The 23,993-nt window shown below is 43.3% G+C and overlaps 1 protein-coding gene across 5 annotated transcripts in view; it reads right to left on the bottom strand.

Moving 5' to 3' along the window:
- The window catches only part of PHKA1 (phosphorylase kinase regulatory subunit alpha 1), a 3,177,076-nt gene that overhangs the window by 1,278,535 nt on the left and 1,874,548 nt on the right, over positions 1-23,993 (bottom strand). For all 5 annotated transcript variants that reach the window (XM_044057561.1, XM_044057557.1, XM_044057558.1 and 2 more), the window contains exon 21: positions 9,042-9,136. In XM_044057561.1, the coding sequence (XP_043913496.1) occupies positions 9,042-9,136 (95 nt within the window). The remainder of the gene's footprint in view (positions 1-9,041; positions 9,137-23,993) is intronic.

Raw genomic sequence — 23,993 nt, 5'->3', positions numbered from 1 at the left:
GTGCATTAACAAACTGTGCTTCCTAAGACTGTGCAGTTGCTGGAGAAAACAGATGAGCAGAGATTTCGAGTTTGTGCTAGGTCTTTTTTACCGCTGCACAAGGAAGAATGCAGACCTGTATGCAACATATCGTGAAAGGAGCATCTCTGACAGCCATTTCTGTTAGTCTCATTAGCATTGCCTGTGTTCATACTGGTCACTAAATCATTGTTTTCTAGTCCAACAATTATGAAGTTTGCCAGAGACAGAAATGCATATTAGTAGCAGTAAGCATTCCTAAAGTAGCTAAGCACAGCAATTCACAACAGACGTCTACTAGGCAGACAGTAAACTGGGAAATCTTTCAAAGGGCAAAACACACATAGATGACAAACAAATGTAAGAGTACATGAGCAAGACAATATCACTCATAATGTAATTTTGTACGGTCAGCTGTGGAAGTGTGCTGATAATGAAATGGAATGGAGCAGCAAAAGACACTGCAGAAAGGAAATTGTACACTTAACACATCACCACTGCAATGATGACTGGTAAGAGAAAAACATTACAGAAAAGATTTACATGCAGTGAAACGCTATGGATTATTTGGACACTTACCGAAACCCACAACCACCATAGCTGACAAAAGACTGTCAGAAGCATAACATAGAAACAGTACTGTGACAGTTATGATTTGTACTGAAAAACGGAATGAATGGATAGGGGTATAGGTTAATCAAAGTTTTTACTCTACATAAGTGAGGCCCTTTTGCAGGATGCTCACATCTTTTGGAGTTTTGATTATGGCTCCTAGTTTGTAGTCATCTGCAAACTTCGTTAGCCAAAGACATTCTGTGTTAGCCTGTACTTCAGAGAAGTAGATATCAAACAGGAGAGGACCCAGGACTGAACCCTTTGGTACTCCACTTGTCACTGGTCTGAAGTTGGATTTGAAGTCTGCTACTTTCACAGTGTGGGTTCTCTGTCAGTGAGCCAGTTGCCAACCCATCTTGTGACATAGGGATTTATACCTAGTTTAGTGAGTTTATCTATAATTCCAGACTGTGGGATGGTGTCCAAAGCCTTGGTGAGATATAGATAGGCTATGTGAACCACCTTACCCTCATCTACGGCTTTGGTGACTGCTTCAAAGAAGTCTATCAGGTTTAGGAGACATGAACTTCCTTTTACAAACCTGACCTGGGTGGGGTCCTGAGTTTGGAGATTACCAATGTCATTGTTAAGTTCCATGATGATACGTTACATAGCCTTGCAGACCAGGCTAATGGGGCGCTAGTTTTCAGGGTCCGTGGTGGCTCCCTCTTTGTGGAGTGGGATAACCGTCGCTGTGCGCCATTAAGAAGGCACACAGCCTGAGGTGAGGCTATGATTGGACATGGTACTTCGGTGGGGTGCCAGTTCGTTCTGTAGTTCATGTAGAACACAGCCTGGAATGTTGTCAGGTCCCATGGATGCTGTGTTCTTGGCTTTGGAGAGTGTGTTTTTTACCTGTGCAGCCATGATTACAGGAACTTTGCATTCTTCCGGTATAGAGATGGGCCCTTTAGGGGATGAGAGGTGGGTAAAGTTAGCACTGAACTTATCTGCCAGGATGTTGGCAATATCAGTTGGTTCTGTATATTTAGTGTCATTGTGCTGTAACTCAGAGCAGATCTGAGTGCTGCCACTGAGATTCTTGACATAGCTATAAAATGCTTTGTGGTTGTCTTTAGAGTCAATGGTAATTTTGTTTTCATAACTAGCTTTGGAGGATTTTATGAGGGATCTCAGCTTCTTACTGAGGCTGACCGGGGTGTTTCTCCAATCATGGGGCTTTAATCTTTTTTTTTTTTTGCAACAGTTTCTTTCTTCTGTTGTAGAGTTTGTTTATGGCAGGGGATCACCAGATTGGCTTCCTTTTTTTGGAGGATAGCATCTTGGTTTTGTTAGGGATTGCACGATCCATGCATGATATAAGTGCTTATAAAGTGCATTTGTGTAGGATTCAGCAGTCATACCTCTATTGACAGTCAGCATGTGTGCCGTGAAATTTGCCACTTCTGTCTTAAGCGTGAAGTTGGCTTTGGAGAAATGTTTTACGGTGGTTTCTCTAATGGGGGTGTGTGGGAGGGATGTCAATGTCTAGGGTGATTAGCTTGTGGTCGGATCTGACCAACGAGGAATTGATCTCTGGTGTGGAGCACCAGTTGCCCATGTTGGTAATAACCAGGTCTAGGATATTGCTGCCCCTGGTGGGGGTGTGGATAAGTTGATCCAAGGCATTGGAATTTATGAATTCTAGAAAACGCTGAGCACAAGAGTTGGTATACGAGTAGTTTTCCCAGTTGATGGTGGGGTAGTTGAAATCGCCCATTATTAGGGTGTTAGGTTGCACCCTAATATTTTCCAGTTTATCAAGAAATGAGTGGGAATCCTGGGGCATGGTGGGGGATCTGTAGCAAGCTACAATTTGGATTGCGGTCTTGCCCAGAGTTAGTTGCAATTGGATAATCTCGGATGCATTATGCTGAGCAACTAGCCTGGAGGTGTGGATATCCTTAATGAATATGGACACGCCTCCGCCTTTAGTGTTTCGGTCCAGGTTAGGTGGCTGAAAGGTGTGGTATGAATTATAGCCTGGTAATGCAGGGGTACTCTCTGGAGCCTTGAACCAGGTCTCTGTCACTGCACAGATGTCGATGTTTTCCATTTTAAGCATTGCCTCGAGTGAGTGCATTTTGAGGTTTAGACTTCTAGCACTGAGTAGCAATACCCTCAGATTCTGTTTGCTAGTACCTGTTATGGTGGTGAATTTGTCATTTGAATCTTGCCTAAAAAAGGCACTATAGGGGGTGGCTAGAGCCTTAGCCAGTATCCGAAATCCCAGGGGCCATTATTGCTATTATAAACAAAGAAAGTTGTTAGAATAACAGGATCTGTGTCATCATGCATTTTCAGAAGGATATGAAGTCTGAAACTCAATTGTATGTCATTATTTGGTGCCTTGAATCCTTGGTGATTAGCCAGAAAACCAAACATTTGAGAGAGAAATCCAAAAATATGACAAAAATCTGGATAGTTGAAGTGTAGTAACTGTTCTGACACCTTAGAAATAGTGTGGGGGGAAGGGACTGCCATATTCATCTTGGACTACAAAAGGATACTTTGAACAAAGACCTGCAATTTAGCCTCTTTTTTGGTGGCAGATGTACAAATATAGAGTAAAATGGATTCAAACAAACTGAAGGTCCTTCCAGGAAAAAAAGCAGCAGTTCTGTTACACAAAGTATATCAGATGACTATCTGACACAAATCCCATTATATGTCAATGGGATGGGAACACACCACTAATTTCTTATAGGCTCATAGGTTGGTACTGAACTATTTGCCCGAAGGCATATATTAGCCCAGCCACATTCTGCGGTATTCACCGCCCCTTTAGTAGTTCCCTAGACCCTTGTACTAGCAGCTAGTACCCTTGGCCCCTATCTAGTAGTGCTGTTGGTGTGATCCCTGGTGTGAACTTTCTGTTACCCATCCACTCATCAAGGTTCCGCTTGAAGAGTGATAGTGAGGGGCTCTGTCTTATGTAGATCGGGACCCTGTTCCATAGTAAGAGAAGTCTCTGCGAAGGGAATCTATCCCTCCAGCATGTTCTATTCATTGTTGTGTTGAGGTTTATATCCCTAGAGCGTGTAGCTCGAGTAGATTTGGTTTTGCTAAGATGGAGCGTGTTCAACAATTCTGGGTTGGACATGGCTCTGTACGTTAGACAGAGATCGCCTCTGAGAAAGCGGTGTGCAACAGAGAACAGTCTTAGCTTTTTCAATTGTGCTGCATAGCGCAACTGTTTGAGGCCAGTAATTCTCTTGGTTAGGTACCTCTGTGGCCACTCCAGCTGCTGGAGATGTCTAACCAAGTACATTCCAATTGGTGCATTGTACTCAATAATGGGTCTGATGAGGGAAGAGTAGAGGGGCACCATTACATCCTTAGATCTTGATGTGAACCCTTTCATGATCAGATGGGTCACACAGAAGGATTTTCTAACCACTTTGGCAACATGGTTATCAAAGGAAAGCTGGCTATCTACTTGGGTTCCTAGATCCCTTATTTCTTCTTCAGATTTCAGGGGATTACCTCCTATGTTGTAGTTTGCGGGTACTCTGTTTTTTCCAAAGGGGATTACTATGTATTGTTTTGCATTTAGCTTGAGACCATGGCTTTGACACCATGCATCAGTCTCATTTAGGCCCTTTTGGAGGATCTCCATGTCGGTCGGAGACTCTATTATAGCACCCAGTTTGCAGTCGTCTGCAAATTTAGTCAGCCACAGCCCTTCCGTGCTTGCCTGTACTTCTGAGAAGTATATGCCAAACAGGAGGGGCCCCAGGACAGAGCCCTGAGGCACACCACTCGTTACTGGTCTGGATTCGGACATAGATCCCACTACTCTTACTTTATGGGATCTGTCTGAGAGCCAGTTTGCGATCCATCTTGTGACGTAAGGGTTTATGCCCAGGCTGGTGAGCTTATCAATAATACCCGAATGGGGAATGGTGTCAAATGCTTTAGCAAGGACAAGGTAAGCAGTGTGTACCTCCTTTCCCTTATCTATAGCCTGAGTAACTGTCTCAAAGAAATCCACCAGGTTCAGGAGACATGATCTGCCCTTCACGAAGCCGAACTCTGTGGGGTCCAGCGGCTGGAGGTTCCCAATCTCTCCATTTATGAGTTCCATAATGATTCCCTCCATAGCCTTACAGATCAGACTGGTCAGGCTTATTGGTCGGTAGTTCCCAGGGTCAGTTGTGGCCCCACCCTTGTGTAGCGGGACCACCATTGCCGTGCGCCATTCTCTGGGCACATATCCTGTGGAGAGGCTGAGACTGAACACGGTATTAAGATGTGGGGTTAATTCCTTTTGGAGATCGCGTATGACACAGCCTGGAACACCATCTGGTCCCATGGAGGCAGTGTTTTTAACTTTAGATAGAGCCTTATTAACCAACATATCAGTAATAATTGGACTTACACAATCCCCTGGAATGGTAATAGGCCCTGTAGGTGGTGTGTGTGTGTGTGGGGGGGGGATTTGCACTGAACCTGTCAGCCAAGATGTTGGCAATGTCAGAAGGGTCAGTGTATTTTGCTCCATTTTGTACTAGCTCAGAACAGACCTGAGCGTTGCCATTTAGGTTTTTGACATAGCCATAGAAGGCCTTATGGTTATCCTTGGCAACTTTCTTTTCAAAATTAGCTTTGGTTGACTTGATGAGGGCCCTCAATTTCTTACTAATGCTGATCAGGGATGATTTTTCTACTTGAGATTTGGCCTTTTTTAGTATAAGTCGTCTCCTTTTATTGTAAAGTTTGCTTATGGCCGGGGTCCACCAGACTGGTTTCTTCTTGCTTGAGGAAGGAGTCTTGGTTTTATTTGGGATAGCACGGTCCATGCAATCCTGAATATGCATATAGTGTGTGCCTTGGTGTAGGATTCCGCATCCTGGATATCATTATCTTTCTGCAAGGAAATAGTGAAGCTTTCCACTTCGGATGCAAGTAGTTTGAAGTTTGCTTTGGAAAGGTTTTTGACTATGGTTTTTTTGACTGGGGGAGGTGGAGGGGTGAGGATGTCCAGGGTTATCAGTTTGTGGTCGGATCTGACCAAGGAGGGAGTGATAATGGGTGTGGTACAGTGGGCGCCCATATTTGTGATGATTAAATCCAATATGTTGTCCCCTCTAGTGGGGGAACGTACTAGTTGTTCAAGGGCATTTGAATTTATAAATTCTATGAATCGCTGAGCATAGGCGTTGGAACATTGGTAGTTCGCCCAGTCTATACCAGGGTAATTGAAATCACCCAAGATTATGGTGTTGGGTAGGACCTTTATATTTTCCAATGTCTCAAGAATGCAGAGTGAGCATCTTGGGACATGGTGGGCGATCTATAACCGGTTACGACTACGACTTGAAATGTGGTTTTGCCTGCTGATAGTTGCACATGGATGATCTCTGGGGCATCATGCTGCGCTACTAACCTGGAGATATGGGTATCCTTTATGAATATGGATACACCTCCGCCCTTTGTACTGCGATCCGGTAACTGAGGCCAGAAGGTATGATATGAATTGTGACATGGCAGTGCTGGGGTGCTCCTCTTGAGCCTTGAACCAGGTTTCCGTCACTGCAGAAACATTGATTTTCTCCATACTGAGGAGAGCCTCGAGTGTGTGCATTTTGAGGTTGAGACTTCTGGCATTAAGTAGCATTACCCTTATTTTTTGGTTACCTGTGCTGGTTACGGTGGTTGGTTTGTCCTTTGAGCCTTGCCTTAAAAAGGCACTATGGGGATGACAAGAGCCTTGGCCAGTATTCGAAAACCTAGGTGTGACAGGTGCAACCCATCTCTGGCAAAACAGCGAGGCTTGTCTATCATGTCATCCCTGGCCGAAAGACACTGGATCCCCTTAGAATGACTCCAGAAGCTTAGCCAATTGTTGAAATTGATCATTTTGCCTTTGTATTGTGGCATCAGTCTAGGTGAAGGTAGTATGCTACTCAAGGTCAGGGTCATACCAGCTTGGGCTACATGATCAGAGAGCTCCTCAATGTCTCTTTTCATGTAGTCCAGGGAGGTGAGTCTTAGATCATTCACACTAACATGTACAATGACAGCGTCTTACTTGTACTTGTTCTGGAGTGACCTAAGTGCTTGTGTTATGTGGTGAATCCGAGCACCCGACAGGCAGCTGACAGTAACTTTCTCCTTGTTCAGCCTGGTGAGTGGAACATCCGTATGCCTTACTATAGAGTCTCCTATTACTAGCGTGTTAGGTATGGTATTTTGCCTTAAGGGCTGTTGCGAGGCACACTGCTGAGGTGAATTATGTGTTTTCTGGCTTGTGTTTGGGGGTGAAGGTTGCTTGCTTGTCTGCTTTGGCGGGCACTGTTTCTTTTTCAGATTGGTACCTAATGCCTCCGAATATGTTTTTGTGGTTTTATGCGTATGTTTTGTCGGTGCTTGTTTTGTAGATTCATGTGTGACAAGTGGTGTGATGCAAACGTGTCCCTTATCCTCTTGACTGTCTGTTACAGTCATGGGTTGAGAGCACTTAGCCTCCAGTCTGGCTGCGTATTTGGATCTTTCATAAGTGTTTGTGTCGAGAGGTAAGAGGAGAGGGTTGTCTGTATACATGAGGCAGTTGTGACATTGCCTCAGGATGCCCAATTCCACCAGATGAACTGGAGAGTACACCTGAAGCTGACCTCTGGACATGCTTTGAAGAGTAAATTGAACTTAAGTCCTGTGGACGATCGGGTGACTTATGCTATATTATAATATTGCTGTCTAGGAAATTTGGAGAATAATAGTGCTGTCTAGGAGATTAGGACAAGTGCTGATTTCTGTTTTACAAGTGCTGCAATAAGAGCAGCTGATCTGAAGCACTTGAGTTGAGGCTTGCCTAATTCTAAGGGAAAATTTACAGCACAGACTTTGTGGGGCCGGGAATAGTATACCCCAACTGCCCGACGCTGCTCTGTGCGCAAGACCACGCAAAAAGAGAGTTGCAGGGTTTTTACTCTACATAAGTGAGGAAAGTGAGTACAAGAGCTGTTTTTCGTTAAAGCAAATGAGAAAAGTAAGTACAAAAACTGTTTTCCTCTAGGTAATGAGGAAGATAGAGTGCTATAGTAATTAGTAGTTTATTTAGTGCTTACAAGATCTGAACAAGTGCTGAGCAAGAACAAGCAAATTTAAGTGCTAAAATTAAGAATCTGTATCTGCACTAGATGAGTTATAGGACAGAAACAAGTGCAAATACAGGCTTTCAAATCAGAAAGTTGAGAGAGATGGAAGAGATTGCCCAAATGGCCAATAACTACAAATTCTGGGTCAAAACCACTACTTATGTGGTAGACAGGTTACCTAGTGCTTACCACTCCCACTGATAAGCTAGAAGGCTTCTCTCCAACACAGAAAGGCTTGGGGGACTCAGAAGCTTACATACAGTCCTGGATACAGCAAATCTGTATCTGTAACACTAGTTACAGGAAAGGTAGGAAACAGACTTACAGTTTTTTTTTTTTTTTTTTTTTTTTTACAGAAAAGTAGCAAAAACAGTAGTAAAAAACAATTCACATGCAGTGCAAGCTAGCACACTTGAGTATGCAGCAATATTAGACCAAACACAGTTTTAAAAAAATGAATTAAATTAAAAGGACTAAAAGCAAGTGCAGAAAGAGTTTATTAAGTAGAATATGGTAAAGAGATGGGACGGGGGAGTGTCCCAGATCAAATCTACAGTGGGGCGGGCAACTGCAAAAGCCACCAAATTTAAACTACAAACCAAAAATATGGAGGGTGGGTGGGACAAAACAGTTTCAACAGAGATCTAAGCAAAAACTAACAGTACAAACTTTAAAACCAAAAAAATAGTCTCAGCTCTGTATATTTGCCGATCACTCTCTCAGAACAGCGAGACAACAGTTTCAACACAGATCTAAGCAACAATTAAACTCTATAACCAAAAAAATATATACTCAGCTCCGTATAATTGCAGATATGTAAGGCAGTCTCTCAGAACACCTAGCATGTCTAGCATGACTCATGTAAAGCAGACTTGAAATGGATTATGGGTAAGCGAAAGGCTTGAAGAAAAAAACAAGATCATGTTAATCTGTCAAGCCCCACTGGCAGCCATTTGTGGAAAAACATTGAAATCCTCAGTGATTCTGAGGTGTTAAAATAGCTCAGAAAAAGGCGGAGTGAAAAAAAAATAGATGTTTTAGTTCTAAGGGGGATTTTTCCTTTAAGTAGCAGAGGTGTGGCAATGCTGAGGGATATCATTAGAAAGCTTAATAGTGCATTTCACAACTGTTCTTCGTTAAAAGTCACACTTTACTGTTTAAAGTGTCAGGACTCGCACTATCAGATCTGATCCCACACCTCCAACAGGCAGCCATATATTTAAAATTAATCTCAGGCATTCTATCTTAAAAAAAATCCTTATAAAGTCTTTTTAATTAAAGTAGTCTCGATTAATTTTGAAACCTTACCTTGTTTTCGTGAAGTGGACTATGTGAAGACTCCAGTAAATTAAGGGAAGGCTGAGGACTCCAAAATACTTTTGTGGGGAGATATAGCTGAACATCTGCAAAAAATATATACTATTCATTAGTGTTTTAACAAACAAAAAATTGAGAAATTTTGTTTGAAAATTAAACATTTTTAAATACCAACTTGCTTACATATGTCCTTCAGTGAAAATATAAGAGAAGTGCATACAAGTAAACCAGTGATTTTGGGGACTAGCCTTATCTGCAAGGCCATGAAAAGTATCACCATGGACCTTACAAAGACGGCTTTGTAAAGGGTCGATCATGCATGTTAAACCTAGCAGACATCTTGGAAAATGTGACCAGGGCCACAGATGAGGACAAATTTGTGCACAAAGCATATCTGGACTTGCCAAAGGCCTTTGACACAATCCCCCATTCAGGCATTATTGACAAACTCACCCATCTAAATGTCAACCCTTTTGTTATTAAGTGGGTTGCAAAAACTGGCTCCCTAATTGTACACATGCTATCAAAATGGGTGACTCCACCTCAACCAGCAGACCTGTCACCAGTGAGGTTCCACAAGGGTCAGTACTGGGCCCACTTTTGTTTGCTATTTACTTCTCAGAAATTCAGGTCGAAACAAAAGGGACTGTGGCTGACCAAGTTTGCTTATGACTGCAAAGTTGGCACTATCGTTGACTGCCCAAATCATGTCAGTGTAGTCCAAGAGGGGCTTACACAGACCAACAATTGGTGCCAAAGCCATGGACTTAAATTAAATGCATCATCCCCTTCAGTAAAAGCAATGTCCCTAATAACTACCAAATAAACAGCAATACCTTAAGTATGAACACTGTAGTGAGGGATTTGGGCACACAAGTAGACTGTGACCTAAACTTTGACACACTGGCCACTGTAGTAAGAAAGGCATTCTATGTTGCACATTTGATTAGCAAAGGCATAACCTCAATCCTCATATACCCCTATACTCATCCCTTATCAGGCCCATAATTGAGTATAACACCTCCTTTGGTATGTACCCGTACCAGATATATGCATTGATTGGGGAGACCCCAGAGATTTTTAACTAAGAAAATCCAGGGTCTTCAGCACATGCCTTACACAGACAGACTGAAGTCTGCCACTGTACTCAGTAACATATAGGCTGCTTAGGGAAGACTTGTGCCTGGCTTACATAGCAGCCTCTGACCCCAACCTGACGAAGTTGCTGTAAATCCGCAAGTCAAATGGGACTAGAATTACCCACTCCAGTGATCTAAATCTGGCCTGCAATTTAAATAGGACATGCTGGAGAGACAAATTCATTTCACAGAGATTGCCACTTCTGTGAATGAATGTATGGGGAACCGCAAATTCTTGCTGGAATAGCTCCCATATCCCTCTTGGACATGCGCAATCATTACTAATAATCTTAGGCATTGACGAGACTTCATCTCTGAAATATAATGTGTGTAAGTAGGCTAGGCTTACAATGACCCTAGGGTCAATAGCCTAGTAACCTCCTATGAACCTATAAGGTGGCAGTGACAAGGGTTCCATAACAGATGCTGGCACTGAGGGGAAAAATGAGACTATAAATGGAAGGGTGTTCAATGATGCTACTACGAAGGATAAGGGGTCTTCACTCTAAAGATAACATACGCTTTCAACAGATTTTATCACTTAGTGGGTACCTAGCCAGCTCTGCATTCAGTCAGAAGTCAAATCTGATCCTTTTCCTAGCACCTGATATTTTATGAAGATTTGCTGGTGTGGAAACAAATCCAGGAATTCCTGAAAGTACTCCACATAGCATATCATACAGAGAGAGAGTGTGTGTGTGTGTGTGTGTACATATATATATATATATATATATATATATATATATACATATATCAGCAAATATTCCTCTGATTAAGAGACACAAAATGTCACTATTCTTCACCAGGTCCCTCTGTATTAAGCTATACTGATTACTTTTCAAGAGCTCCTGCACCCAAACTTCATATGAAGTCTCAGATGCAAGAAAAGGGATCAGATTTAACTGCTGACTGAAGGCATCAATGGTTAAAGCTTGGTACATACACAGCAGCAGAGTCTAGTAAGAGTGTAGAAGCATTACTGCAAAAGATGGTCAAGGAAAGCAGGAACTTGAATGAAATAAGCCCTATAACAGTGTGAATCATAAGATAAAACAAAGAGCATGTTAAAAAGGTAAACAGGAAACAAGAAGGAATGGCTCACAAATTAGTCAACTGCAAACAAAGATTAACAGCTGCAGAAAAGTTACACTGTAGTCATGCAGGAAGATTAGTCAACTCAAATTCACTAACCAATTTGTTATAAACAAAAAGTACAGTTGTGTACCTACCATAAATGTAGATGTTCGAGTGTATTCACTGTTGCAGTTATTACTGTTGGGTTATCCTGCTGGCAGGCTACCAGCAGTCGGCCTGAATTCCAAAGTCTTGGTCCGGCGTCGGTTGCTGTCGCTTCTTCCCTGACGTCAGTGCGCTAGGGGTATAAAAGATGCAGCCGACGCCATTTTCTTCAGTTTTTCTTGCCCCAGATGTCAGGTGCCCCCCAAAAGGGTATGCTAAAAATTATGCCAATAAACATGCATGCACTAAGGTAAACATTTCCTTCATCTACAAGCAAATACACCACATAGGTTGTATAGAATAGAGAAGTACAGATAAGACCAGCAAAAGAAAGGGGGGTGGTGGGAGGGTAACCTGGACTGCAACAGTGAATACACTAGAACATCTACATTTATGGTAGGTACACAACTGTACTATATTCATCGTGTTTCACTGTTGCAGTCATTACTGTTGGGATGAATCCCAATGCTGAGGATGGGTGGCTGGGGCTAAATAGAATTAGGAGAGGCTATGAGGCCCTGCATAACTGCAGTGGCAAAGCCTGCTCTGGATTTAGAGTAGAGAGGTAAGTGGTAGTGCTTTGTAAAAGTGTGCACTGAACTCCAAGTTGCAGCCTCTAAAATGTCCTTGGTTGGTACTCCTCTGAGGAAGGCTGCTGAAGTGGCTGCTGCTCTGGCTGAATGTGGCCTAATGCCCTTAGGCACTGATTTGCCATGTTGTGAATAGCAGAAACGAATGCAAAGGCCTATCCATTTTGAAATTGTCTGTTTTGAGATGGCCTTTTCTTGTGATCCTGCAGCATATGCCACTAAAAGTTGCTCGGTCTTTCTGAAAGCTTTAGTTCTGTCCAAGTAGAAGCGTAGCTGTCTGTGTATGTCCAAATAATGCAGAAGTCTCTCACTCTTGTTCTGTGGGTTTGGATAAAAGGAAGGCAAGTGAATGGTTTGGTTAAGGGCCACACTGGACACCACCTTAGGCATAAATGTCGGGTTTGTCCTCAGAGAAACCCTGTCTGGATGGAAAATGATAAAAGGTTCCACAGCCATGAGTGCCTGTAACTCCGAGACTCGTCTTGCAGCGATTATTGCTAGGATTAGAGCTGTTTTCCAGGATAAGAATTTTATATCTGCTGTTGAGGCTGGCTCAAAAGGAGGCAGTGTGAGTTTTTCCAAGACATAACTGAGGTCCCATGCAGGTATTGGTGTTCTCCTTGGAGGTCTTATGTTTTTTGCCCCTCTGAAGTACTGCCTTATTAAAGGATGAGAAAAGATAGGTGGTTCTGTATTGTAATGAGCTGAAATAGCAGAGGCATGTATCTTAATTGATGAAAAGGATATGCCTTTGTCCACCATCTCAGTTAAGTACTGTAAAATCTGAGGAATATTAGGTACAAACATGTCAATTCCTTGTGCCTGGTTCCAAGCACAGAATCTCTTCCATTTTTCTGCATAAGATTTTCTGGTACTGGGCCTCCTGGCCTCCAAAATAACATCCATCACAGCTTTGGAGAGAGGAGTGTTCTGAATGGCTACATTATCCGCCCTGCTGCCAGATTTAAGGTCCTGAGTTGGCTGTGCAGGATCTGATTGTTTTGTTGGATCAGTAAGTGAAGAATTTGAGGCAATGTCCATGCTGGACCTTGAGACAAGTTCTTTAGGATTGGGTACCAGTGCAGGCGTGGCCAATCTGGGGCAATAAGTATAATTTTTGGCTTCTCTTGTCTGACCTTTAGGAGTACCTTGGGGAGGAGAGGCAGTGGAGGAAAGGCATATACTGTTATGTTTTTCCAGCTGAAGGATAGGGCGTCCACTTTCCATGCTTGCTTGTGATATGTCCTTGTGCAGAATCTCTGTAGTTGGTAGTTGCGAGGGGAGGCAATTAGATCTATGTCTCGGCATCCCCATTTCCTTGTTATCATGCTGAAGACTTGTGGATCCAGTTTCCACTCATGGGGATCCATGAGGTTTCTGCTTAGTTCGTCTGCCAGAGTATTTATCTTTCCTGGCAGGAACTGTGCTTGCAGGTGAACTTGGTAAGCCAATGCTGTGTCCCACAAAGTCATGGCTTGTCTGCAGAGGGGGTAGGAATGTGTGCCTCTCTGCTTGTTTATGTACCAAATGACTGTAGTATTGTCCGTCTTTATCAGTAGTTGTCCTGGATGAAGTAGATCCTTGAAAGCTGTCAGGGCATTCTGAACAGCTAGCATCTCTTTTTGATTGATATGAAGATGCACCTGGCTTGCGGGCCATGTGCCCTGAATAACATTTTCCTGCCATGTGGGCCCCCCAGGCATAATCTGATGCATCCGCTGTTAGTGTCTACCTGGCTGTGGGTAAAGTGAATGGCTGTCCCTTGTTGTGGTGACAGGCCTGTGCCCACCATAGAAACTCCTGTTGCAGGCAGGGAATGAGGGTAATTAATGTTTCCAGACTGTGGCAATGTTGAGTCCAAACACTTTTTAGATACCATTGTAGTTTCCTCATATGCAGTCTGGCATATGGAATTAGCAGAAGTCAGGATGCCATGAAGCCCAAAGCCTGCAGAATTTTTCTTGCAGATAACTGGGTCTTTGTTGCCAACATTTTGAATTAAGAAGTCAGTTGCCTTTGTTTGTCTGGCGTGAGATAAGCCATCTAGGCAGTCGTATTTAAGCTCGCACCCAGGAATATTATATCGAGAGGGTACTAGTTTTGATTTATTTTTGTTTACTGTGTACCCTAGGCAAATTAGTAATCTTTTTACAAACGCCAGATGCTTTAGTAGAATGCCCTTGTTCTCTGCTTGAATAAGGCAGTCATCCAAGTAAGGATATATTTGAATTCCTCTTTGTCTGCAAAATGCGATTACTGGTGCCAGGCACTTTGTGAAGACCCTGGGCACAGTAGACAAGCCAAAGGGCAGTGCGGAGAATTGGTAGTGCATTGAGCCAGCTATGAATCTGAGGTATCTTCTGCAAGATTGTCTGATTGGGACATGCAGGTATGCCTCTTTTAGGTCCAAAGTTACAAGCCAAGCCTTCTTACCCAGCATGGGCAGAAGCTGTTGGCAGAGTCAACATTTTGAATTTTGGAATGTCCAAAAATGTGTTTAGAATAGACAGGTCCAGTATTGGTCTCCAGGCTTTGTCCTTTCTGGGTACCAAGAAAAGTCTTGAGTAAAATCCTTGTCCCTGCTCTTGCTGTGGTACTCGCTGAATGGCCCTCATGTCCATGAGGGATGAAACTTGCTTTTGTGCGTCTGCCCATTGATTGTGTGGCAGGTCTGGCATACCTTTTGCCCTTGGCAGGGTGTGAAAGTGGAACCTGTAGCCCTGAGACACTATATTCAAGACCCATTTGTCCTGGGTGATAATGTGCCAATTTTGTTAAAAAAGTGCTACTTTTCCCCCTAAGGAGGCTGCCAAAAGATAAGTGCTTGGTGCTGGCAGAGGAAAGTCATTGGGACTGTTTCCTGTATATAGCTGTGATTTGTCTTCTCCACTTTTGGAGGTAGAAGCACCCCATTGTTTAGGCCTGTATGAGCCTTGGGGCTGGGATCTGCCTCTGGAGCATCTGTATCTGCCTCTTTGTGGCCTGTCTGACACTGGAAAGGACCAATTCTTTGTAGGCCTTTGTAGCTTTACAGCAGAACACTCTCATAATCAAGTTGCATTTTTGGATGTGAATGTTATTCTCAATGAAAACATGTTGGAAACCGAATTACGCCGAAAAAATATATGGAAAAATCATTACTTGTTGAAAAGCAGCATGCATCCTAAATATGTCACTAAAAATATTATGCGAAATGAAACACAAAGAATACATAAAAGATGTAGCAAAGATGAGACAAGAGAAAAGGAAATTTTGTTTCTACAACAAAACCTAATAAAGAGAGGCTATAATGAAAAAGATGTGAATGTTCAAGAAGTTATCCCAAAGAAAAACAAGACAGAAGACAGAACCACCACAGTGATGTTAACTTACAGCACAGACAACACACAAGTTAAATCCATAATAAGGCAGTTTTGGCCAGTCCTCAGCCAGGATGTCAAGCTAAAAGACATTGTAGGTGAAACACCATGCTTTGGCTACAAGAATAAGAAAAATTTGAAGAGGTTACTTTGCACAAAGGATGGGTTTAGCAAACATAAAATCGCTGGACATAAAGGCACGTTCAAGTGTGGCCACTGCACAGCATGCCCACTGATTGACCGTAATAACGAATTTGAACATCCAAGGACAAAGAAGAAATACACCTTTAATGTCAAAGCCACTTGTATAACCCCCAATGTGGTGTACATGCCTACCTGTAAACTATGCCCTGCATTCTATGAAGGAAAAACTAAACAGATGTTTAAAAATTGCATTTTGAGACATCAAAGAGACATTACCAATAAAGATCCACATAATGCTTTAGCAACGCATGCTGAAAGAAATGTCGGTCATTCTTTCACTTATAAGGTGATAGAGAATGTATATAGTGGAATAAGGAAAGGAGACATTGAAAATATTACTGAATGCAGGGAGAGTAAGTGGATTGTGAACCTCCGTGCTGATATTGAGCCAGGCTTGAATAACATCATTCCACTGAAACCTATACTAAAAGCTCGAAGACCAACTATCAGCTAACATGGAAGTGTGTCTGGCTTAATAATTCATGACTGTCACACCCCTCAAAAGCAAAAGGTATAGGAAATGGAACACCCCCAGCTGAGAGAAAAGAGGATTTGTGCGTTTAAACAGCTGATTGACAGTGTGATGACTGAATGATTGTCTCAACAGTAAAGGAAGCAAGCACTATAAAAAGGAACTTCCAGTCCCAATCTCTACGATCTGAAGAAGATACCGAAAGCGTTTATCATTTGGAATACATAGGGACTGATTTATTCTACATCAAGATTTTAACTTGACATGAAGATTTTAACTTTTCCTACAAAAAAAGGATTTTAACTGCCATTAAAGCTAGAAGCTTTTATTTGATCTGTTAGACAGGTTAAGCTGTTATCACAGTTCATCACAGTCACATAGCAGCTACTACATCTTCAGTGTGGATACTTTGTATATCAGACCAAAAAGATTGGATACTTTGAAGCCATCATAAGACTGGATACTTTGGAGCCATCATTTCGCTATGGTATAACTGCATTCACAGCTTGAATTTCTTGTAAGTGCATTTAAGTACTGGAAATGTATGCAAGTATTTTGCTATATATGTTGCACTTTTAAGTTTTATATAATTTAACCACACTACCTATTTCAAGAGAACTTTACTTCATTGGCCATTGTTGTACAGCGTTTCATTTTGAATACAATTTTTTGTAGGCCAGTTCCTGCTAAATCTGGGTGGCTGCACCTGTAAGAAATCCTTAACTGTCTGCATATATTTCGCTTTGTCCTCCATTTTCTTCAACACCTCTTCTGCTTTAACACCAAAGTATCATGCTGTAATGGAGCATCTAATAATTTTGCTTTAACATGATCAGGCAGATTCTGTTCCTTTAACCAAGCATGCCTCCTAATGACAGAACCCGTAACAGCGGCCCTGCAAGAGGCCTCCAGAGAATCAAAACCACATTACAAAGTATGCTTTCCCACTTGTTCAGCTGCATACAATAAATCTTGCATTTCCTTGTTTTCTGCACATTCAGAATTAGTTAACATTTTCTGTTTAAGCAGGGACAGTAAGTATTGCTGATATTTAAGCATATGAAATTGACAATTTAAAGCCTCACAGCCAAGGTAGCAGCAGTGTAAACCTTTTCCCCCATCTGTCCAGTGCCCTTGAATCCCTATCAGAGGGGATAAGGTTTTTGCAGTGGACGCCTTGACCCCTTTGGGACTCTGAGAAATAGTTTCTGGGTCAGCAGCGGGTTTTTATAAATAAATTTATGTGAATCTGGAACCCCGTAGTATCTGTCTGGCTTAACAGGTGCAGGGGGTAAAGAATCAGGAGACAGGCCGGACTCTGAAAATACATCATCATCTACAATGTCTAAAACAGGGGGGATAGCAAGAGGCCTGTGCTGAGGTAGTAAAAGAAAATCTCTGAGCCTTTTCTTAGATTCTGAGTAGTCTTGGCTCTCTCAGTGGAAGTGCTCCCTCATGGTATGCAGGGTTTCCCCAAAAGAATAATCCTCAGGAGGAGAGGCTGAAGGGATAGATTCTTCAGCATCAGAATCCTCATAGGGAGGAAGAGAGAATTCCTGTTCAGAAGAGGAGTCAGAGGAAATGGAAACCTGAGCTGAAGATTCATACTCTGTCTTTTGCCTAGGCCTCTTATCATGAGGGGGATGGGAACCCCTGATCAAAGTAATTAGGTCTTCGGCCATTTTGAGCATCTGTTTTTTAGGCATGGAGGCCTGTCCATGGGCTTGCTGCACTTCTTTCTTTGTCTTTAGTGGTGCTTTAGTCTTTGCCTTTGAAGCTGTAGTCGGTTTTACATATAACTGTGTAGGCCTGAAAACACCATCAGAAGCCGATGCCTGCTCAGCGGCTCCAGACCCATCTGAGGGAATATTTTCCAAGTGTCCAATACAGTACAGTTTTGTACCTACCATAAATGTAGATGTTCGAAGATCCACATTGCTGCAGTCCTAACACTTGGGTAGTCCGCTGTCCCAGTCGGCCCGAATACCAAAGTATAAGGCTGACGTCGGTCAAGGCGCATTTGTCTGACATCAGGACGTCAGGGTACAAATGCGCATGACCGACGTCATATCCTCAGTCTTTTCTTGCCCCAGATGTCAGAAGACCCTAAAAAGATAAGGCCAAAACCCAAAAAACACCAAAACACTCCTGTGCCTAAAATATGTACAATATATACAAATGTACAAAAAATAGAACCTCACCCACACAACCACCCCTAAACACAGAGGGAAGGAGGGAGGGAATTGGACTGCAGCAATGTGGATCTTGAACATCTACATTTATGGTAGGTACAAAACTGTACTATGTTCTTCATCTCACATTGCTGCAGTCCTAACACTTGGGTAGAATCCCAAAGCAGAGGTAAGGGAGGATGGCTAAACTATAATGAAGCAGGAGCTGCCAAAATGCCCTGCAACACAGCAGTGGCAAAACCAGCCCTGGACTTAGAATAGAGAGGAAGGTGGTAATGCTTGGAGAAAGTATGCACTGAACTCCAAGTAGCTGCCTCCAAAATATCCTTAGTTGCCACCCCTTAAAAATGCTGTTGAAGTGGCAGTAGCCCTAGTGGAATGAGGCCTAATCCCAGCTGGAATCTCCTTGCCATGATGGGAGTAACAGAATGCAATGCAAACCCAATCCACTTAGATATAGTTTGTTTTGACACAGGCTTGCCCTGAGAACTCAAAGCAAAAGAAACAAACAACTGCTGAGACTGCCTAAAATCCCTAGTCCTGCTTAAATAATAACGCAACTGCCTGTGTACATCTAAAGTGTGCAAAATCTTTTCCCCTATTTTGGGGATCTGCATAAAAGGTAGGCAAATGAATAGTTTGGTTTAAAGCCACACTAGAAACCACCTTAGGCATAAATGAAGGATTAGTACGTAATGATACCCTATCCTTATGAAAAATCAAAAAAGGCTCCACTGCCATAAGGGCCTGCAATTCAGAAACCCTTCTTGCAGAAGTAATGGCCAACAAAAAAGCAGTCTTCCATGACAAGTATTTCAACTCAGCAGTAGCCGCAGGCTCAAAAGGTTGTAGAGTAAGTTTCTCCAACACAAAATTGAGGTCCCAAGCAGGAGTAGGAGCTCTTCGTGGGGGTCTTATATTCTTTGCCCCTCTAAGAAATTGCTTGAACAAAGGATGAGAAAACAATGGTGGGTCACAATCATAGTGAGCTGAAATTGCTGCAGCATGAATCTTAATGGAAGAGAAAGACAAACCTTTGTCCAATAGCTCAGTAAGATATTGCAGAGCCACACTCAAATTAGGCTCAGAAACATCCAAATCCTTTGCTGCACTCCAAAATAAAAATCTCTTCCATTTTTCTGCATACACTTTACGTGTACTAGGTCTTCTGGCTTCCATAATCACATTCAAAACTTGTTGAGGAAGTTGAGACCTGCTGTGGTTCAAAACAGAATATGCCAGGCTGTTAGATGAAGAGAGTGAAGCTTGACATTGAGTAGATGACCGTCCCTCTGAGACAAAAGGTGTGGAATTAAAGGTAAAGGCCATGGAGGCTGTCTTACCAGATTCCTCAGTAATGGGTACCAGTGTTGCCGAGGCCAATCTGGAGCTATCAAAATCATCCTTGGCTTGTCTTGTCTGACCTTTAGGAGTACCTTTGGGAGGAGAGGCAGAGGTGGAAAGGCATACACATGAAGATTTTCCCAACTGAACGAAAGAGCATCCACTTTCCAAGCTGTGTGATGAAAACTTTTCGTGCAAAACTTTGGCAGCTGGTGGTTTAGTGGAGAAGCGAACAGATCTATGTCTGGAGTTCCCCATGACACTGTCAATTTTGAAATACATGAAGATCCAGTTTCCACTAGGTGGGGATCCATGATTTGCCTGCTTAACACATCTGCTAAGGAGTTCTGTGCTCCTGGCAGAAACCTTGCTTGAAGAGTAAGCTGCAAGCTGAGCAGTCTCCCACAAAATCATTGCTTGCCTGCATAGAGGATAAGAATGTGTTCCCCTTGCTTGTTGATATACCACATGACAGTTGTGTTGTCTGTTAGAATCAACACCTGCCCTGGAAGAAGTAACTCCTTGAAAGCCATCAATGCAAAATGGACTGCTAACATCTCCTTCATGTTGATATGTAGATGCTGTAGTCTGGCAGGCCACTTGTCTTGTATCCACTTTCCATTCAGATGAGCTCCCCAAGCTATGTCTGAGGCATCTGTCGTTAGAATCTGACTCGCCTCTGGCCGGGTCACAGAGAGTCCCTTGTTTAGGTGACATTCCTGAGCCCACCACAAAAATTCCTTTTGAATGCAAGGTATTATTTGAATGACAGTGTCCAGATCCTGGCAGTGCTGTGTCCATACATTTTGAGATACCATTGTAGCTTCCTCATATGCAGTTTGGCATTGGGAAGCACCAGAATACAAGATGCCATGAACCCTAATGCTTGAAGGACTGTCCTTGCAGTCAGCACGGACTGATGAGATAGTTGATGGAAGTAAAGGGATAGACTCTTTTGTTTGTCCGGGGTTAAAAGGCCATCTGGGCTGCTGTATTCAGTCTCACACCCAGAAAGCACATGTCTTGAGAGGGTACTAGACTGGACTTTATTTCGTTCACAGAATACCCCAGGCATCTTAGCACTGCTATCACATATTCCAGATGCTGAAGAAGCTCGTCCTTTTCTTGAGCCAGAATCAGACAGTCGCCCAAGTAAGGATAGATTTGTATTCCTTTTAGCCTGAAAAAGCTACAACTGGAGCCAGAACTTTTGTGAATACTCTGGGCAGTAGATAAGCCAAAGGGCAATGCAGAGAACTGATAATGGGAATTTCCAGCTCGAAACGCAGATACTTCCTGCAACTGAGTCTGATAGGCACATGTAGGTAAGCCTCCTTGAGATCTAAAGTTACCATCCAGTGATCTTTGCCCAGCAGAGGTAAAAGCTGTTGTAACGTCAACATTTTGAACTTGGGAATGTCCAAATAAGTGTTGAGGGTTGACAAATCCAAAATTGGTCTCCACGTGTTCCCCTTTTTTGGTACTAGGAACAGGCGAGAATAAAATCCTAGGCCCCTTTCTGGCACAGGAACCGGCTGAATGGCCCCTATCTGGAGCAACAGAGAAATTTGCTTGTGAGCCTCTTTTCTTTGTATAGGAGGAATGTCTGGCATGCCTTTTAAAGGAGGCAAGGTATGGAAATAAAACCTGTAACCGTGGTGAATGATATCCAATACCCATCTGTCTTGGGTAATAACACTCCAGTTTTCTTTGAAAAGTGCCAGCCTTCCTCCCAAAGGTGCTGCCAGACGAGAAGGCTCTGGCAGCTGAAAAGGCAAGTCATTGGGTCTGCTTACGAAAGGACTGACCCCTGCCCTCACCAGAAGACTGGGCAGGCGAACTGCCTGTTCTAGGCCTAAAAGAACCTTGAGCTCTGCCCCTACCACGTCTAGTTCTACCCCTAGACTGAGAATCATAAGAAGGATAAGTCCACCCCTTGGTAGGCCAATTTCTACTAAACTTTGGAGGCTGAACCTGCAAAAAATCTTTAACAGTCTGCATAGACTTAGCCTTGTCCTCCATTTTCTTTAAAACTGCGTCCACAGGTGCACCAAATAACACATCAGATTGTAAAGGAGCATCTAAAATCCTTGTCTTTACATGTTCAGCTAAATTCTGATCCCTGAGCCAGGCGTGCCTGCGAAGAACAGAACCAGTGGCTGCTACCCTCGAAGAGGCCTGTACAGCATCAAAGCCACATTGCAAGGAATGCTTACCCACCTGTTCTGAAACATGAACTAAATCCTGCAACTCTTTACACTCAATACCTTCCGCCAGAGCATCTACCTTAGACTTCAATTGTGAAAGGAGATAATTCTGGTATTTCAACATGTGAAACTGGCAATTCAAAGCCCTCATGGCTAAAGTGGAAGAAGTATACACCTTTTTCCCCCATCTATCCAAAGCCCTAGCCTCTTTATCAGAATGAACAGGATTTTTAACAACAGAAGCCTTAACACCTTTAGGGCCCTGAGAAACAGTTTCTGGGTCTGCCCTAGGACTCTTAAAAAGATACTTATGAGCTTCAGGCACCCTATAATACCTGTCCGGTTTAACTGGGGCAGGAGGCAAAGAATCAGGGTTCAGGGAAGCCTCTGCAAAAACATCCTCTACCACGTCCAGAACAGGAGGTATAGCTAAAGGCCTATGCTGGGGTAGAAACAAAAATTCCCTAAGCCTTTTCCTAGAATCAGAGAAATCTTGACCTTCCCATTTAAAATGCTCCCTCATGGAATGAAGGGTCTCTGAAAAAGAAAAATCCTCAGGAGGAGAAGTCAAGGTGTAGAGTCATCTACATCAGAATCAGAATAAGGAGGATACTCCTGCAAGTCTTCAGCCAAGACTCAGAAGCCTCGAACACTGCTCAAAACTCTCAAGCTCAGGTTCCACCCTAGGCCTCTTATCAGGGGGGGGGGTATAGAACCTCTAATCATAGTAATCAAATCTTCTGCCATTTTAAGCATATGTTTCTTAAGCAGAGACCCTGAAGAACTAGGGGAGACCCCCACTGAAGTTAACCCTGGCCTGCCTCTAGAAGGAGACTTGGAAACAGAAGGGGAGGGCCTAACCACCTTAGGAAGGGAGGGGAGAACAGCTACCTGAGAAGCCCCTTCAGCCTGGCCTACCTCCTGAGAGGACACATCTTGTAACAGTAAAGTCTCTCCCTGAGAATCCAAAGGAACTTCTGGAAGAACCACCGGCTCCACCGAGCCCTCTAAAGAACCGACGTCCGGGACAGACGGTTCTTCCACCCTAGGCTTCACTGCTTTGTCCTTGCGCTTTTAGGCGAAGCGGGCGCCGGAGCATCCGGCGGCATGTTGTAATTACAACGCTTCCCAAAACTAACCTGGCACAATCTAATCTTCTCTTAATAGTGCGTTTGTTAAATCTAGCACAAGAGCGACAGCCAACAACGTCGTGCTCAGGCCCTAAGCAAGGTATACACAATGTATGGTAATCTCTATGAGGTATCTGTTTCCCACAAGAAATACAGTTATTCACTTTTTCTGACATCCGTTAAATACTGAGGCAAGAAAAAACAAAATATTCCCCAACGGGGTACTTAGCCAACTTTGATTCGGTCTGAAACTCCGACTTCAGAAAATTTCAGAACGCCAACCTGCACTCGCAATACTGCTTCTGCATCGGACCATGCGGCAAAAAAGACTGAGGATATGACGTCGGTCATGCGCATTTGTACCCTGACGTCCTGATGTCAGACAAATGCGCCTTGACCGACGTCAGCCTTATACTTTGGTATTCGGGCCGACTGGGACAGCGGACTACCCAAGTGTTAGGACTGCAGCAATGTGAGATGAAGAACATCTTGAGTTTCCAGCGGCCTAGTCTGCTCCATGTGGGAGTTGGATGCGGCATGCGGCTCTGAGGTAGCGGTCGTCAGGGGCTGCAAAAGCACCTCACTGAGAACCGGCGACTGGCTTAGAAGACTCGTTGTCAGTTTTGGACCTCGGATGCCTGTCCTTTTCCTTGCGTTTCTTGTGAATTGCGGTGGTCGGATGGCTATCCGCCGACATTGTGTAATTAAATCTTCGGCCAAAGTAATGAAATACAAAATCGTACCGACGCTTAATAGTGCGTTGGTTAAATCTAGCACAAAACCTGCAATTAGCAATGTCGTGATAAGGGCCTAGGCAAGGAATACAAAAAGAATGGAAGTCCTTATGAGGTATTTGCTTCCCACAAGAAATACAATTATTAACTTTTTCTGACATCGGTCTGGAGCAAGAAAAAAGTTTCCCCAACTGGGTACTTAGCTTTAAATGAAGGCTTCGGATCTGAAATTCGAACATGAAAATCTCAGGAGTCGGCCGACCAGCACTTGTGAACTGCTTCTGCTTTGGGCACCGTGTGGCAAGAAAGACCGAAGAAAATGGCATCAGCTGC

This window comes from Protopterus annectens, chromosome 15.part0, assembly GCF_019279795.1.
Source record: "Protopterus annectens isolate FY-2018-M chromosome 15.part0, PAN1.0, whole genome shotgun sequence".
NCBI lineage: Eukaryota > Metazoa > Chordata > Ceratodontiformes > Protopteridae > Protopterus > Protopterus annectens.
Note: the sequence above shows the minus strand (reverse complement) of the source record. Positions and strands in the feature narration are given on the sequence as shown.